We start from the raw sequence: 19,029 nt of genomic DNA on the forward strand, positions 1-19,029 counted from the left end.
AGATTTTTTTTTTTAAAAAAAATGAGAATGATAATATAAAAACTATAACCAAATATCTCTTGTTCCTTTTCCAAACAGAAGGGTCTTAATTCTTAGAGCTTGGCAAACTAAAGCAGAGAGTAAGCAAAAGGAATGGCAGGAGATGCTCTAACATTTGTCTTGGCTTTCTTTCCATGCTTTACCTGCTACTACATAAAGGAGACAAAGAGAAAGCACAGAACAGACACGTACACCTGAGGTAGCAAAACCATAATGATGACACTGTTGAGGTCTGCACGGTTAAACAGTTAGCAGTCTTGGGTATCAATGTTTCACTCAAATCCAAGAAAAATAATACATGTCCACGTTGTATATATGAACAGGATATAATTGTTGGGGAAAAGAGATAGCAGGAAGATAGCTGAGAAATGTAGAATGGAGCCTTTGTTACTTGAAAGATTATATTACACTTAGAAAAACATGAGTGTTACAGGGAACAATGAAGACAAAAAGAAATGAATATGACCTGATGCTATATGACCTTATATAAATAAGCACTACTTCTTATACTAAAGAGGACAGTACTATTTCAAAAAGAGAACTCAAGGAAGGCTCCTAATAGGAAGTAGGACTTCAAGAAAAATCCTAGGAAATGGAAGAAGGGGGAGAGGTCTGGGATGGGATTAACTGAACTGCAAGTAGTGAAAGGCAATCTTCAATATCCTTCAGGTAAACCAGCTGACAGATGAAAATGTTTTGCCTTCTTACAAAAACTCAAAATCACAATTTCACATCAAAAGACAAGCTCATTCATGCTGTGACAGACACACTGTGTCTTCTTTACAGGAAAGAATTCACATCTGGATGGCTAACAGTTATGAAAGAAGCCTTACAAAAGTAAGATTTACTGTACACTTTCATACATTGCCAATTACGTTTGACACTAAAGATACAGTCCTTGGCACCATTACTTCAAAAAAAAGGGGGAAGCTTACCTCTGCAGTTTTCTGAGTTGCTGTAAGTCTAAGACATTCTTTTTCTAAGACATCAAGCTTTTCAAGTTTTGCATGCAGCTTCATCTGATCCTGCTCTTTCTCCCTTTGAAGTAGGGCCTAGAAAGGATAAAAACAAAACCTGGATTTGGCAAGCGATGCCAAAGGATCAAGGATCTGGCAAAAAGGATTTGGCAAACTGATGCCAGAGGATCAAGAGTAACACCATTTCTGAGAATTCAAACCACAGCTTGCGTACTTCATAAGAAACATACACATACATGTACATACTTTAAGTGTTTACAAGCGAAAAAAAAAAGCCTAAATATTTTAAAGTCATAAAAATGCCAAAAATAATTAAGCAAAATATCATCAAATTCAATCAAGCCGCGAAGATAAAGAATGATATATCAACCGGGGCACACATCAGGAATGCAAGGTTGGTTAACACTTGAAAACCCATCAATGTAATTTACTATGTCAATAATACAGAAAAATATTATATGATTTTTTTAATACATGCAGAAAAAAAGCTGATATTCACTCATTATAAAAAGCTGCAAAAACACAACAGAATTTTCACAACTTAATAAGTAGCTATGAAAAGCTAATCTATTTAATAGTAAAGGTCTAGTAGTTTCCCCCTAAAGATCAGGAACAAAGCAAGAATGTCAATACTTACCACTTCCACTTTTTACCTGTAATAGCCAGTACCACAAGGTAAGAAAAGGGCAATAAAAATTGGAAAGGAAAAAATACACTCATTTTTATTCACAGATGATTACTTTGTATTAAAAAATCCTTAGAAAATATGAGAACTACTAGAACAAATAAATTCACCAAGATCACAAGATATAAGATTATACAAAACTCAATTATACTTTTATATGCTAGCAACAGACAAATGAAGAATCAAATTAAAATGTCCAATACTATTCACAATAGTATCAAAAGCATAAAATGTTTAGAGCTACATTTAACAAGAGGTCAATATTTCTCTCATTAACAACTACAAGCCCAGGGCTAGCATTTGAGTGGTTAAGATGCCTCTTGGGACCCTTGCATCCTCTATTTGAGTAGCTCCACTTCTTTTTCTAACTTGCTGATAATACATAATCTGGAAGGCTGGGAAGGAAGGCCCAGGTACCTTGGTCCCTACCACCCACATGGGCGACCTGGAATAAATAGTAGGGTCCTGGCTGTTAACTCGGGAAGTGAACCAGTGGATGTGAAGGAATATCTTTCTCTGTCTCCTACCTTTCAAATAAAAACAAATAAATAAAATAATAATTAATTTAAAAGAACCCCACAGGGGCTGGTGGGGTTTTCTAAGCATCTACTTGCAATGGTGCCAGCCCAAATGGTCAAAGGTTCATTTCCTGGCTGCTACACTTCCCATGCAGCTCCCTGCTAATAGCCTGGAACAAACAACAGAACATGGCCTACAAGTTTTACCTCTTGCTACCCACCTGGGAGACCTGGATGAAGCTCCCAACTGGAGACCATTATGCTCAATGAAATAAGTCAATCCCAGAGGACAAATACCATATACTGTATGCAATAAAAGGCAGCCTTCATGCAAAATATGAGATCAAGACCCCTTTCAATACTGTTTTTGCTGCAATCCATGGGTTTTGATACTTTTGGTTTTTTACTTTCCTTCCTTCAAAATAGTTTCTTTCTCTTATCAGATTCTTCACTGCCTTATCGATCATACAGAGCACCATTTTCCCCAAGAAGGATTTTGTTTTCCGTTTTATTTTTTCATCAACACATTGGTTATCCAGTAGCATGTTATTTAACTCCATGGTGTTGTAAATTTTTTTAACTTTATTCCTGTTGTTGATTTTGTTTCATGGCTTTTCATTTAAGGGAATATATGGTAACTGTGTAATAGAACTATCCTATCCAAATGTGAGGATACAACACAGTGTGCATCTCTAGTTCTAAATCAAAGATGGACTCCCAGTTAAACTGTTGGCTATGTCTTGACAGTAGGATTCTGGACTGTCTGCCACTGTCTGTATCCGCAACGTCAGGATACACATAAATAGCAGAATGATGGACTTACGACTGCTTATGAAGGACTATCCTATTGTAATAATATGGGGGAATCAGCTGCGGGGAGGGAACTTGGAGGGGGTAAGGGAAATCCCAGAGTCTATGGAATTGCATCAGAAAATTAATAATAATAATAATGATAACAACAATAACAATAATAATAATAAAGAATAAAAGATTCTTTTGGAGTAACTGTTTAACCTAGTGGTCAAGATAATGTTATAGCATCCATGTCCCATATCAGAGTGCCCAGGTCCTAACCCAGATCTAGTTCCTGACTCCAGCTTTCTGCTGATGTGTATCCTAGTTGGCAGTGATGACAGACCACATGACTGGGTTCCTAACACCCAAGTGTGAGATCTGGGGCAAGCTCTTTTGTTTCAGGCTGTAGCCTGGCTCAGCCCTGTGATGGGCCTATGGGAGGTGAATTAGTGGACGGAAGCTTTGTATGTCTCTGCTAATAAAATGAAATGAAATAGTTAAAAAAAAAAAAAAAGTACTCCAGCAAGTTAGTGGGAAAGCTAAAGTTTTGACAAAACAGTGTTGGAACAACCGGCTATCTACAGGCTTAAAACTCTGAGTACATTTTCTTACTATGTAGAAATTAGTTCCAGACGAATCACAGACCTAAATTCAAAAATAAAAACTAAAAAACAGCTAGAAAAATTTATAAGATTAAATATACCATGACTCAGCAGTTCTATTTTTTGATATTTACCCAAGGGAAGCCAGCAAACTGGCATTTGTACGTTAAAATTATAAACAGCATAAAAAGGAGTGAACTACTGATATATACAATATAGGTAAATCAGAAAAACTTTATTCTGAGTGAAATAATCAGATTAAAATTATGTATTCCATATGACTCCATTTGTGTGAAGTTTTGGAACAAGCAAAATCAATCTAAGGTAAAAATAAATGTACTGTCTTATTGGGAGCTGGGGACTGCAGAGAATAACATGAAAGAGAGCTGGGGATTCTCCAGGAGAATGAAAATGTTCTACTAACTGATACGAATGTGAATTCAAGGACACATATTGTATTTAGTGCAGATATGCACACTTACAGGTTGTGCATTTCAATGTATGAAAATTACACCTCAAGTAAAGCATTTTTAAAACTGCTGAAAGTTACTGATCTCATTATTTGGTTAGAATAGGAGTTTCCAGGTCACTAAAACTTATATGCTGAACTTTCTAAGATAAAGTGGTTACCCTTGTTGGCTATCCTATCCTATCCTAAGCTATCCCAGAATTGTTAAGACTTTAAAATTTCCCAAATCTGGCAGCTACAAAGCTTTTGTTGCTTCAATTTGCACTTTGCTGATTATTAATAAACTTCATCATCTTTTCTATAAATGGTGAGGCATTTGTGATTCCTGTATGCTCATTTTTCTAGTTTTGTTTTTTTTTAAATGTTGTTTTTATTATTTTTAAATGAATTTTTATTATGTTTAAATAACACAAAACATTATTACTGCTATTATATATAGTATTCATATTGATTTGTCCTCATATTTAATATCTTCTTTTTAACAAGATTAATTGATGTCTTTATTTGAAAGGCAGATTGACAAGGCCAGAGAGTGAGGGAGCTTTCCCATCTGCTAATTCACTTTCCAATAGCTACAATCGTGGCAGCTGGTCCAAGTCAAAGCCAGGAACTCAGAACTCCATCTGTTCTCTCATGTGGGTGGATGGGCCCAAGTACTTGAGCCACCCTCAGCTGCTTTCTCAGCAGCATCAGCAGGCAGTCGGATATGAAGTTGAGGGCTGGGACTTACACTGGCATTTCAACCTAGAATGCTGGCATCATGAGTGTCGGATTAACCCAATGTGCCATAACAACAGCCCCATTATTTACCATCACCATTGCTCTTCTTTCTGCTTCTGCGTCTCCAACCTTCCAAAGAAGATAACTTTCCTTCTGCCTGAATAATATTCACTAATGTTCTTTTTACTGTGGATCTATTAGGAACAAATTTTATCAGTCTGTTAAGTCTTGAATGTCTTTATTTCTGAAAAATATTTGTCCAAATCAAAGAATTCTGGATTGCAGTTGTTTTCTTTTAAGACCATGGTTTTATCAATCTGCTAGCTTCTCTATTCAGCACTGAGAAATCAGTTACCAATTTGTGCCTCTGAGTGTAATTTGTTTTTCTGATTGCTTATAAGATCTTATTTTTGCTTTATTATTTACTTTACTTGAGGAATCTAGGTATAGCTTTTATACCTTTCCTGCTTTGGTTTAAAGGGCTTTTTGAGTCTGTGGCATGACTTATTCTAATCAGTTTTAGAAACATTTCAGACATGATCTCATTAAATATTGCTTCTGCCTTACTCTCCCTTACTTTTCCTCTGAAACTCCAATTACACATAAGATAGACCTTCTCACTCTTCCTCTGTATCTTCTTCTGTTTTCTAAATTTATTTTGCTTACACTTTACGGAGTTTCTCCTTCCAGTTCACTAATTCTATTCTAATCTGTAATTAAATCCATGCACTGAATTCTACATTTTGGTTACTGAAATTGTTTTAGTTCTGTAATTTTTATACTTTTATGGTTACCAGTGCTTGTTGAAACATTTTTTTCTTTCATTAATTCATTCGTGATTTGTTATTTAAAAGGTGGAGAGACAAGAGAGAGAGTAGGTGGAAGGATGGGAATGAGGAAGACTGAGAAAGAGAGAGAAGGAAGGGGGGAGGGAGGTAGAGGAGAATGATAGAAAACCACCATCCTCTGGTTCACTGTTCAGTTAACAGCCAGCATAGGTCCCAGGGGAAGCAAAAATCCTGGTGTTCCCTTCAGGTCTCCCATGTGGGTGGCAGTGCCCCAGGCGTCTGGGTCATCTTCCAATGCTTTCTCAGGAGCATTAGCAAGGAGCTGGACTGGAAAGGGAGTAGCTGGGACTCAAACCAGCACTCCTCTATGTGATGCTGACCACTGCAGGTGGTAGTCCATGACTGGCTCATTGCACTACAACACTGGTTCCTGTACTGTAATTTTCAACCTTCTAAAAATATTCTCAATCACAGGAAGCAAAATTATTTTAAAGCCAGTTAAAATTAGTATCTGTTCAGGATAGTATGAGAAAATGTCCATATTATCTGCAATTTCTTGTTGACAATACCTCATTTTCTACTGCCTGGCTGTCTCTGACTGATAGTTGCTCATTGCATTGAAGAAATGTTTGCAGAAATAATGTGGGCACCTTGGGGATGTTAGTAATTCAGGAATATTTAATCCAATTTCAGGCCATCCTGACAACCTGGAGCAGAGCTGTAATCTGATTTCCTTTCTTGTTCACCCTTTCAAAGTATTAGAGCACAAGAGATTCACTGAAGTTTCTACTCTTGACAGACCTTGAACCCCAATTCTGATTTTCTTGGCTTTAGCAGGGTGGTGGTCAAAGGCATTATTCATCTTCCCAATACCTTTTCTGGAATCCAAAATGCCCTCCAAAGAAGGAGTCTGAATTCCTTGGACTTAAATCTATACACAGATTTCAACTGGGTGTTTTTTTTTTTTAAATCACCTTGTTGGTTTTCTAACACATTTGCAAATTTCTTCCTTTTTGCTTTTAATATTCTATTTTTTTCCTTTCAGGATTTATTTATTTATTTGAAAGAAAGACAAAGAGATCTTCCATTGGTGGCTATCTCCTCCAAATGGACTATAACAGCTGGGACTGGGCCAGATTAGACAGGAGCCAGGAGCTTCATCTGGGCTTCACATATGGGTGGCAGGGACTTATGTACTTGAGACACCATCTGCTGCTTCCGAGGCATATCAGCAGGGAGCTGGTTTGGGGGCAGGGCAGCTGAGACTCCAATTGGCAGATCAACATGAGATATAGGTGCCTTAAGCAGCATTACAACACTCATCTAATTTTTCTTATTTTACCCTCCAGAAGAATTGTTCCAAATGATTTAAGCTTGTCATTACTGTAAGCTAATATCTATATATAGTTTTATATTCTACTCACTTAAAGTCATGACAATTTTCCATGGTGTTTTAAAAAAAAACATTAAATTACATTATCATTTCTTTAGAAAATATGCTCACCTGTTGTTCTAGAATCATATTCTTTTCTCGCTCTACATTGAGAACCATTCTCTTTGTATATTCCAGTTGCTTTTCTAGAAGAGTGCAACGAGATTGTGCTGAGCTTAGCTGTATACTTATATCTATGAACAAGAAAAAAATGAGTCAATTGGTTATCATATAGGTCACAAACCCGATCAACAAAACAAATGCATCAAGTAATTCAATCAAGAGCAGAAAGTTCAAGGCCTCTTTAAGTTCTTAATATGAACTCTTGCAGGCTTATGAATATACATGTTGTGAACATCTCATTAGCTATGTTACTGACTTAACACTGCCTTTCCCTCAAATCTTAGAGGGCAGAAAGGGGAGAGTGACAATGACTTCTAAAAAGACAAAATTCCTGATTGTTCTGGGAAATAGCAAGGTGTATGTTGGTACTTGAAAAAGTTAGAAAATGGAATGAAAAGATCAGTTCATTTTGGTGCAAAACAAATTTGGAATTTACTTCATAAAGTCTACAACCAATACACTTCTTCTCTTTCAGGAAATTCAGACATGTGCATCCCATCACTCCATTCTCCTCTGCTCTTGACTGCTCCAAGCCCAGTGAACCTCACAGGGATAAACAACCTATTTGTAATCCTTCAACACTTTTCTTCCCACAGTTCTAACACTCCTCTCTCCCTACTTCTTCATTCTACTTGTAAGCTGGAACACAAAGTCAGGACTTATTTATAAGAGTAAGTGTAGTGCTATAAGCAAAAAAGGAAAGTTCTGAGTGTTTCAGTGAAATTACAGAGAGCATATACTTTGTGCATTTCCACAGCTCTTGGGACCACATGCCACTTCCCTAATTTCCACAGATGCCACAACTACCTTTTTCCTCTAATTAACCCAATTTTCCTCTCATTAGCTAGAATTCTTTGATTCTTCTATTGTTTTTTCATATTAATTTCTAGTGTCACTTTATATTTCCAATTTTGAGCATTAGTGTTAATGGGAATGGAAAATATTTTGTGGGTTAAATTGGATTCTACTGTTTATTTTGAAAATATTTTAATTTATTTTCACAATTTGCCTAAAAATCTAACTTTTTTTGCAATATGAAGATTGATAAACTGGAAAAAGCGGCCTAGTAGTAGTACATTCAATGTTTCACTCATTTTTCTGCACAGATGGCAGTGGCTGAGAGGCCTCAAAGCCTCAGTGTTTCTTAGAACAAAGATATCTGAATCTGCTTAGTGTGGACTTACTACTTTCAAATAGTAAACTTTGGTAATCCCTCATTTCTAAGAACTATTGTTTTTCTTTGCTTGCTTTTACCTTTTTTCTGCTTAATCAGCTCCTGGTGTGCCAGATTTCTTTCGTTTGTTTCATTCTGCAAGGCCTTTTTGTACTGTGCCGCCTCTCTGGAAAGAATGTTCAGGTTATCTTCAGCTTGTGTTCGCTCTAGCTCTAAACGATGAATCTTTTCCTGAAGAGTTCTTAAGGCCAAAACGAGAGCTGTTGGAAAAGAATTTGTTTGATGCTTTGAGTGAGAATTTTTAAACATTTACAATTATAGAAACATAAAAAAATGGCAGCATATTTTGCTAATAAGTCAAAAGATGCACAAGTAGGGCCCAGCACGGTAGCCTAGTGGCTGAAGTCCTTGCCTTGCACGAGTGCTGGGATCCCACACGGGTGCCACTGGTGTCCCGGTGTCCTCACTTCCCATCCAGCTCCCTGCTTGTGGCCTGGGAAAGCAGTCGAGGACGGCCCAGTGCCTTGGGACCCTGCACCCACGTGGGAGACCCAGAAGCTCCTGGCTCCTGGCTTTGGATTGGCTCAGCTCCGGTCGTTGTGGCTTCTTGGGGAGTGAATCAGCGGAGGGAATATCTTTCTGTCTCTCATTCTCTCTGTATATCTGACTTTCCAATAAAAAAAAAATCTTATGAAAACAACAACAAAAGATATCCAAGTAATACACATTTGTCACCAAAATGTAAAGTAAAGGCAAAAATTTAAACAGGGACATTTTCTCTAACATATTTTGTTTAAAAAGATGTTTATTACTACATTTAGTCACTTGTAGGATTAAGGAAGCCAATAAACACAATTTAAGACAATAAATATTTTTCAAATGTAAGGGCATGAAGATAATGCACAGTCTAGGGGTAGAAAAATCTGAGTGCAGATTAATAAAATTAAAATGTACAACCTACTAGTTACCATGGTAATTCAGGCTCACAGTTAAAGGGTTTTTTTTCCTTCAGTTTTTGATGTCTTCAACTTTTAAAAATTTTTTTTTTTCTTTAATTTTTTTTTTTTATATTTTTTAGATCCCATATGGGATCCTGGGGCATTCAAAGTGAGGACTTGAGCTGCTAGGCCACGCTGCCGGGCCCCAACTTTTTTTTTAAAAAGACTTATTTATTTACTTGAAAGGCAGAGTTACAGAGAGGGAGAGACAGAGAAAGAAATGTCTTCGAACAGCTAGTCCACATCCCAAATGACTACAATAGCCATGCTGCGCCAGGCTGAAGTCAGGAGCCAAGAGCTTCACCCAGCTCCCCATGTGGGTGGGTACAGGAGCTCAAGCACTTGAGCCATTCTCTGCTGCTTTCCCAGATTCATTGGCAGAGAGCTGGTACTTGAACCAGCATCTACAGGGAATGCCAGTACTGCAGGTGACCCTCTACATCACAACTGCCAGCCGTGGATGAGTTCCATTTTAGTCAAAGCAGAACTTTTCATTAAATTGCCTAAAAATAGTGATTTACAGATGAGATCTAACAGCTACTTTCATTGGAAAACAATTAAATGTAATGGTTTTCCTGATGTCAGGCTTAAGAGACCATAAGTAGCATTCATGTGCCATTGTGACTTTTATTCAATTTATTAGTAATATTTTCATAATTCAGCTATATTCAGAGTTAAACATTTTCAAATACTTGGAGCCTGACTGTGGTATAGCAGTTTGAGTTGCCATGTGCAACGCCAGAATCCCATTCGGACAGTGCTTCCAGTCCTAGCTGCTTCATTTCCCATCTAGCTCCCTGCTAATGTTCCTGGGAAAACAGTGGAGGAAAGCTCAAATGCTTGGACCCCTGCACCTACATGGGAGACAGGGAAGAAGCTCCTGGACCCTAGTCTGTGCCAGGCCAAGCCCAACCCTGCAGCCATTTGGAGAATGAACAGCAGGTGGATGATCCATCTCTCTCTGCTTCCATCTTTCCTCTCTGAGGTTGAAATAACTAAACAAACCCTTTTAAAATATTTTTAAAATACTATTTTATACTCTCTATTCAATTGTAAATTCAAACCATAAAACTACATATCAATGAAACAAAAATATTATAGATTTTATACAGTGGTTACCCAATTAGAAAGTTGTTTGCTAGACATTTATCACTTGATTTTTACTAACAAAATAGATCATATTTATCACTTTTTACATGGTATCTGTACCTGCTTCATGGATGCAGACTACTATTTCTTGTCAGTCCACAAAGCTAGTCATTAAAAAATGTTTTTCTCAATTATTATATTATTTTCCATGATGCTGTTTTGTAGTTGTAGGGGTTCCCCCCCTTCTTTCTCCTTTCTTCCTTTCCTTTCTCCCCTCCCACCTTTTCCCCCCATATTATTATAGTAGTAGTATAGTATTTTGCTAACTGTTACAAATTTAACATTCTGCTATTTAAAAGCATGATGGCATTGTAGGTACAGATAAAGGTAGAAAATCTAACATCATATTGTCGAGGTATATTTTACTGTTTTCGCTGGAGTCCTCCTTTTATTCAGGAGCAGAGATGACTACTGCAAAATATCTTTACTTCCCAGTATGCCACTTACCATCATATGGTTCTTCTATGAGAATATATGTATATACCTGCTCACCCATATATCTATTTGTCTTGTATACACAGAGCTAGCCTGTTTGTAGATGGGAACTGTTGTTGCAGCACTTTAAACAATGAGAAATAATTAGTATTTAAGAAAATACATGGCATACATATGCCAACGGACATATTTTCCTAATTCCATTTTAAGATCCTTCTAAATGTATATTTAAAATTGAAATATTAATATTTCATAGTTACCTGGATATTCTGGCTTCCAAAAAGACTTTCACAGATAATCTTGGATATTTGTAATTTCTGAATCTAACCTTTGTATAAGAAACAAATTCTCTTAATTCATCAGCATTTTAAGTATCTACTTTTAGAAGGATCCCAAATCTGATATTTTGTTCTTCAGAGTACTTACTTGTCTTTATGGTAAATTTGAGATATGAATCCAAGTGGTTACCTTAATCTATAGAAGTTGAAATTAAAAATACTGGTTTGTGGGCCCGGCAGCGTGGCCTAGCGGCTAAAGTCCTCACCTTGAAAGCCCTGGGATCCCATATGGGCGCCGGTTCTAATCCCGGCAGCTCCACTTCCCATCCAGCTCCCTGCTTGTGGCCTGGGAAAGCAGTCGAGGACGGCCCAAAGCTTTGCGACCCTGTACCCGCGTGGGAGACCTGGAAGAGGTTCCTGGTTCCCGGCATCAGATCGGCACAGCACCGGCCGTTGTGGCTCACTTGGGGAGTGAATCATCGGACAGAAGATCTTCCTCTCTGTCTCTCCTCCTCTCTGTATATCTGACTTTCCAATAAAAATAAACAATTCTTTAAAAAAAAATACTGATTTCTCTAGGTTCATTGAAAGTTATGGCATCAGAACTAACATGAAGAATGTCGAATACACAAACACCTTTTGTACCACCCTTCCAGTTTTCTAGAGTATCTTAGATTCATATTACCTTGGCTATTTGGGCTCTGAAGCACTTTAGAAGAGGTACCTTGTTTGTTCACAGGGAAGTGATTCTGATGTGGTTCATTCTGAGAGCATGTTGGAATAAACACTCTTTCTGGTGGTCTGAGATAGCTTCCTACTATACTATGCATTAACTCAGAATCCATTACCTGTAAAAGATAAGGAATGATATAATATAGCATCATTATTTCCTATTTGAAAAAAAATACACAAAAATTTCGGTGAAACTAACATAACACAACCATATGCTATGGTCTTGTATTTTCATAAATATGCTATCATAAATTCAACCACAATAAGATCAGCAATAAATGAATATTTACTGTATAACTAAAGCAGACAATGTTTCAATAAGCACAGAACTCGCAGTAAGCATGACATTCCTAATGTGAATTTGGTTTCTCAGTAACTTTTTTTTAATATAGCTTTAGTTATTTATGAAAAGACCGAGCTAGAGAGAAACATAGTTAGGAAGTACATAGTTGTGGGCATATGTGAGATTTCTGAAAATAAAGGAAAAGCACCTAACCTCTAGTTTCTACTCTGGTAGGCCCAACATGAAGCCTTGCTGTGCGCAACAGAAGAGACCTCAGGATTATTGTGGAATACTTTAATTTTATGTGTCTGCAAGAGGGTAATAAAGACTGCAAAATGTGGGTCTCATTTGTCCATGGTTGGCAAAACCCAGGGAAGTACAATTTATTCCCAGAACCATTCCAGGACAACCAGGGACAGCCAGGGAAGTTATCCACAGTCTCCACAGTCTATAAAAATCGTCAGACCTTAGTGGCTGCAAATAAGGAGAAATTGCATAAAACAACCGTCCCTCAGGATAGTAATAATTTGAGACAGAGAATTTTCACTTCTTAGCAAGAAAATGCTTATTGCATAATTGCATAAAACTATTGGGGCATGTCTTGGGAGACAGAGATACTATGGTGGATTCTTAGAATGGGGAAACCTCTGTTTCCTATATTATGAATTCTTTCATGTCTGGATTTTTTTTTTTCTTAGAGAAACTGCAGAAAGAGCAATAATTCAATTTATTTGATCTGAGTGTGTGTGTGTGTGTGTGAGAGCGAGAGAGAGCGAGCACGTCTAGCTCACTTTAGCAGCAAATACAGTAAAGGTAGGGCCAACCAATCTCTTGTACCCTTAAAAGTAGTCTTACAACCGAGGACAATTTATAGTCAAGGAACATTAATGGGATTCAACAAATGACTCATTAGGTGATCATTCAATAAACAATATTACAAAAATTTAAGAAAAGAAATCCAGTTAAGCCTTTATCTTAGTCCTTACATCAACACAAACCTCAGCTGCATTAAAGTGAAATTTTAAAGAAAACTTTCAAAGTATTCTTTTTTCAAATCAGTGAATAGCTAATCTTATAATGGGCAAAATATTTTATGTTTAAAAGCAGAGGAAAGGGCCCGGCGGCGTGGCCTAGCGGCTAAAGTCCTCGCCTTGAAAGCCCTGGGATCCCATATGGGCGCCGGTTCTAATCCCGGAAGCTCCACTTCCCATCCAGCTCCCTGCTTGTGGCCTGGGAAAGCAGTTGAGGACGGCCCAAAGCTTTGGGACACTGCACCCACGTGGGAGACCCGGAAGAGGTTCCAGGTTCCCGGCATCGGATCGGCGCGCATCGGTCCGTTGCGGCTCACTTGGGGAGTGAATCATCGGACGGAAGATCTTCCTCTCTGTCTCTCCTCCTCTGTGTATATCTGGCTGTAATAAAATGAATAAATCTTTAAAAAAAAAAAAAAGCAGAGGAAAAAAAACAGAAGAAAAGATAGCAAAAGCTACAATACAAAAAATTGAAAGGAAAATAAGCAAATATTTACATTTTAGCATAAAGGGCTAAAATCACTACTATTGAAAGAGGTTTTATAAGTAAGAAGAAAACCATAATTTAAAAAAACATAATTTAAAAATTGGCAAGTGACTATAAAACATTAATTCACAAAAGAATGCACACCATGAACAATAAATTTTAGTAATAACAAGAAGTAGTCAAATCCAGATTTGAAACTAAGTATTGGGAGCTGAACCTCAGCTCAAATCCCAGCTCTGTCACAAATGTTTTGGCCTTCTGAAGACATTTTTCTCCTTTGGGTTTCAACATTTTTAATATAATTGATTGTATTACTTTATGAGGTTTCTGTAATTGCATGAAATAAAATTTACTTAAACAATTTAACAGCGTTTATAACTGCAACCTATTCACTTTCTGTAAGCAAAACAGGTCCTTGGTAAAGGATAGCCATACTTAAAAAGAAGTAATGGCTGATGTGGTGGCATAGCATGCTAATCTGTTCCCTGTGGCACTGGTATCTCATATGGGCACCAGTTTTAGTCCCAGCTGCTCCACTTACAATCTGCCTCCCCTGCTTGTGGCCTGGAAAAGCAGCAAAGGATGGCTCAAATTCTTGGACCTCTGCACCCATGTGGGAGACTGAGAGGAAGCTCCTGGCTTCAGTTAGGCACACTGTTAGCCATTGTGAACATTTGGGAAGTGAGCCAGCAGATGGAAGATCTCTCTGTCACTCTTCTCTCTGTAAAATCTTCCTTTTAAACAAAAATACAGAAATCTTAAAAAGAGGAAATTATATATATACAGACACATATATATTTATATTTCAAATGTGACAGAATTTTTAAAAGGGACAGCAGTTAATGATGGCAAGAAAACACACATACACTGCAGATGGGAATATAAACCGGTAACCCTTTTCTGGAAAGCAGCTGAATAGTACATGCCATGAATGTCAAAAGATCATTAAATATTACAGGAAGCTAGACTAAAAAAAAAGACGTCCACAAAGATCATCACCTCAGCAGTTCAAGAATGTGATTTTATTAGAAAATAGCACCTTTACAGACACAATTAAGTCAAAATGAGGCCTTTAGTTCGCCTGGATCAAGTCTGACCGGGGTTCTTACAAGAGGAAATGTAGACACACAGAGGAGGCCATTAAAGTCAAGGGGAGAGGCCTCAGAAGGAACCAAGTCGGCTGATACCCTGACCTTGAACTTGTAACTTCCAGAACTGTAGGAAACTGCCAGTGTTTGAGCCACACAGTCTGTGGTGGTGATGACGGCAGCCCTAACAAACAAATGCACTGTTCCCAATACAGACCTTTGCTGCACAGTAAATGACACACAGAATGGTAACAAGGATGTAACATGAGAAGACTAAAAGTGATGCTATTTAGAGTGCTTGTTAGGTTATGAAACAATTATGTATCTCTCTTACTTTCCTCCAATAATGCTTTTGGTAATATCTTGAACTCACTAGGCTGTGGAATGACTAATCTGTCATCCCATATCCATAATTTTAAGAAATTTTAGATTTTCCAGTATAATCAAATTGCAGAAAAAACATGCTTCAATCCATGTTTAATTTATATAAATTACATTCTTTTAAAAACCAAACATATTCCTTTAACAGTTTGTACAAAAGAGCAAAAACATGAAGACTTAAGAACTAAACTGACAAAGACCTGGAGGGACATCCAAAGGAACAAAAGAAGTGTAGAATTAGAAAATTACGAGACAGTTTGAATTACAGAAACAGTCAAATGAAACTACTCTGAAGGTTAAGGCACAAATTCAGATAACTTTAAAATACGGCTAAAGACAATAGTCTCTTTACAACTATGTCTAGCTACCTTCCAAAAGTATTTGAGATGACAAACGTGAAGAGGTAGTGAGTCTATCCAAAAGTAGGAAAAGTCCATGGTATCATGTAAATAATACCCCAGAGTTCTAGAACTGAAAGAGAAATTTCATATGTCCATTACATCAATTTCAATCTTTCATAAATGTGAAAAATGATATCTACATAGGCTATGCAATTTACTTAACACATCTCAAGTTTCTTGTATCCAACAATTCAGAAAATATTCTATCTTAAGGAACCTGGTTGATTTGCATTTATCTTAACAGAGACTATCCTAACAGATGGTCAAAACGAATATCAATGTAGAGGAAAATCTTTCTAAAGTTCCTAGTTCCTAGTTGTAAATGGACTATCTTAACAGATAGACAGAAGGAAAATACCTCCTGGAGAGAAACTGAATGTAAGCGACATTGAGTCAAGAACAGAATCATGCAATCTTGCTCTCAAGTCAGGAGAGGTCGTGGAGGAATTCACTTGCATGTCAGCATCACAGGTGGATGCTCAATCAGAGGTACCACAACCCCAGCCTCAGACTTTTAAACTTTACACATATATAAATGGTATCACACTTTTTACTTCATTCAACGTATCTCAAGAATCATGATGGTACTTGGAACTGTATGGCAATGTTCACTCCTGTATACTATTTCGTCATATAACATGCAGATCTCCCCTTCAGATACACCATGCTATAGATGTATGGAATTTTCAGTTGTATATGGATTTTAGCCACAATCTTACAAAATATTGTTTTTTTTATTTGCACTCAAAATCAATGTTTGGATTCACCAACAAATTTCCTTTACCTAGCAGATGATCTGAGGCACTACCTGCTGCCCTGTTCAGGACCGCAGGTTTTTCCACAGCGGCTGGGAGGGCAGTCCTAACCTGTCAGTTTTCCCCGAGGACTATGTTGCCTTAATACTGCTCCCTTAATGCCTCCTTCCTGGGGACAGCCCACACACAAGGAGTGCATAGGTCCTGGCCCTTCTGCCCCAGTCCAGGACAATGATGAGGGGTCACTCCAGCTCCAGAGATCCCTATGAGATCAGTGAGGTCTTTAGTGAAGCTTAACTTTTCCATCTGATGGATGGTTCTTCTCCCTTCCGTAGGAGTTATTTCAAAGAATACTCTAATTAATACACATGCTACCATCCATCTCAGAGATTGCTTCTTGGGAAGTTTATCCTGTAATCATCACTACTCCCGATTTCTTAGACTTTTTCAGATATTCTCCTTCTTCATAGAATACAGATGTTAGAAGGACTCTTGGTGATTACAGTTCTGCGAATTTTCTTCTCAGCTTTGGTTTACTTAAAATTGCTCTTTCCCCAAAAGTAACTTTGCTGGATATGATTCTAGGTTGACAGTTAATTTCTCTGAAGAGTGTGAAAGCATTATACCTTCTACCTCTGTTCTTGCTGTCCAGTCGGACACTCTCTATAGATGATTTGTCTTCACTCTTTCATTATAACATTATCTGTCATTTCACTACAAAGTGTATGATTATACTTTTCTTTTTTATTAACCCCACTTGAGCTCCCTAAACCTACAGAATTACCAGAATTCTTCATTGCTGTTTTTCTGAATACTGCTTTGCCTACTTCTCTATTCTCTCCAATGGAACTTTAACTAGACATGAGGGGACTGCAGAAAGTTCATGGAAAATGGAATTAAAGGATGAAAATAAAAAACATAAATTTTGTTTTCCAACATACGCTCCACCAAGCCCAAGACACTTTTACAAGCAATGATACTAGCCATTTAGTCAATCCCCAAAGAAATGTGGATCCCGATAATGTAACCATTTCATGGCAGCCTTTCTACATTACTGACTGAAAAAAAAAATACCCTTTATAGATTTTTTTTTTTTAAATTAGGAAACAGCATCCAGTGCAGTAGCCTAAGCTAAAGTTCTTGCCTTGCAAGTGCCAGGATTCCCTAAGGGCACCAGTTCATATCCTAGCTGCTCCACTTCCCTTCCCATCCAGCTCCCTGCTTGTGGCCTGGGAAAGCAGTTGAGGATGGCTCAAAGCCTTGGGACCCTGCACCCGTGTGGGAGAACCAAAGGAGGCTCCTGGCCCCTGGTTTTCGTTCAGCTCTGCTTGTAGCGTCCACTTGGGGAGTGAATCACCGGAAAGAAGATCTTTCTCTTTGTCTCTCCTCTTTGTAAATTTGACTTTCCAATAGAAATAAATAAATAAATCTAAGGAAAAAAAAAAAAAAGGAAACAAAAAGAAGTCAGAAGGAGTCAAAAGGAACGTAATGTGCATGACTAACCTTTTTCATTAAAACTCTCAAGAATGTGTCTTGTGAGGTGAGCTGCTCCTGACAGAGCTTTCCTGGACTACGCTCTGCTGAAACTTCAGTTACCTCTCACCACAAGCAGAGTCTATTGTTCCTTACCTCTGCAGAGAAGTGACAAGCAAAATGCACTGGCTGAGTGTGAAAATGGTGGCCCTGCCCTTTGTCCTTGACCCACGTGCTTCTGCTGGGACTGGACCACTTGCATCTCTGGGTAGCTGTTGCTTTGACTGCACTTCATCTTCAGGTCACCCTGGTAAAACCATGTTTTATCTCCTGTTACAGTTCACTCAATACAAACACTACAGGAACTTGACCTCACTTAATTAAAAAATTTCTATCCAGAGTTCTGCTCTGTCTGCAACTGATCAGAGTTTACCAATTTTGGCACCAGTAAGCAGAAACAATTTCATTAAGAATGGTGTAAGTTGAAACCACTTAGATGTCTGTAACGCTAGCTATTATTTTGGCTGTTAATGACTAGTTCTCCTCAATTGAGACACAATCATGGTTAGCATTTTCCTGGCAAACAGACACAGATGGTTGTTGCAGGAATCAATCTGCAGTATCATCTTGTCTCCTCTAAAAATGGGTGATTTTTTTCAAAATACTTTAAACAAGTTTTTTGGTAAAACATCAATGGTTTCACTATTTTTCCACCCAAGCTTTCCCATAATTTTTCTTTCCTTGCTTCAATTTTAGCAGAATCCATGAAGTCTGATACAGGTTTCAGCCTTCTTAGTGCCTCAAAGGGCATCTTGTTCAGACATGTTATATCAAGCTAATGAGTTATTTTTTGAAAAAATAGTTTTCTGTAACAAGAAAATGAACTGAATGTGTTTTTCATAACATACATTTTCCATTAACTGTTAAATACACCTGTATGCCAGTTTCTAACCTTATTTCTAAATCTCCCATATTTATCTTTGCTTTATGCTATGATCTAGGTAATTTAAAAATTTTTTTGTTGTTTATTTGAAAGGCAGAATTAGAGATAGGGGAAGACACAAATATCTTCCATTTACTAGTTCACTTCCCAGATGGCCACAACGATCAGGGCTCGGCCAGACTGAACCCTGGATCCAAGAGTTTCTTCTGGGTTTCTCACAAGTTTTCAGGATCCCAAGGACTTGGGCCATCTTCTGTTGCTTTTCCAGGCACA

General features: G+C 37.7%; 1 protein-coding gene across 4 annotated transcripts in view; it reads right to left on the reverse strand.

The window, feature by feature from the left end:
• Positions 1-19,029, reverse strand: part of CEP57L1 (centrosomal protein 57 like 1) — a 64,571-nt gene that overhangs the window by 15,292 nt on the left and 30,250 nt on the right. For all 4 annotated transcript variants that reach the window (XR_009244890.1, XM_058660034.1, XM_058660022.1 and 1 more), the window contains exons 2-5: positions 11,868-12,030; positions 8,403-8,582; positions 7,098-7,219; positions 975-1,091 (exon numbers count right to left, since the gene is read on the reverse strand). Coding sequence is in view for 3 of the 4 variants with exons in the window: in XM_058660034.1 (XP_058516017.1) it covers positions 975-1,091; positions 7,098-7,219; positions 8,403-8,582; positions 11,868-12,027 (579 nt within the window). In the remaining variant the exon portion in view is untranslated. The remainder of the gene's footprint in view (positions 1-974; positions 1,092-7,097; positions 7,220-8,402; positions 8,583-11,867; positions 12,031-19,029) is intronic.

This window comes from Ochotona princeps, chromosome 1, assembly GCF_030435755.1.
Source record: "Ochotona princeps isolate mOchPri1 chromosome 1, mOchPri1.hap1, whole genome shotgun sequence".
Classification (NCBI taxonomy): domain Eukaryota; kingdom Metazoa; phylum Chordata; class Mammalia; order Lagomorpha; family Ochotonidae; genus Ochotona; species Ochotona princeps.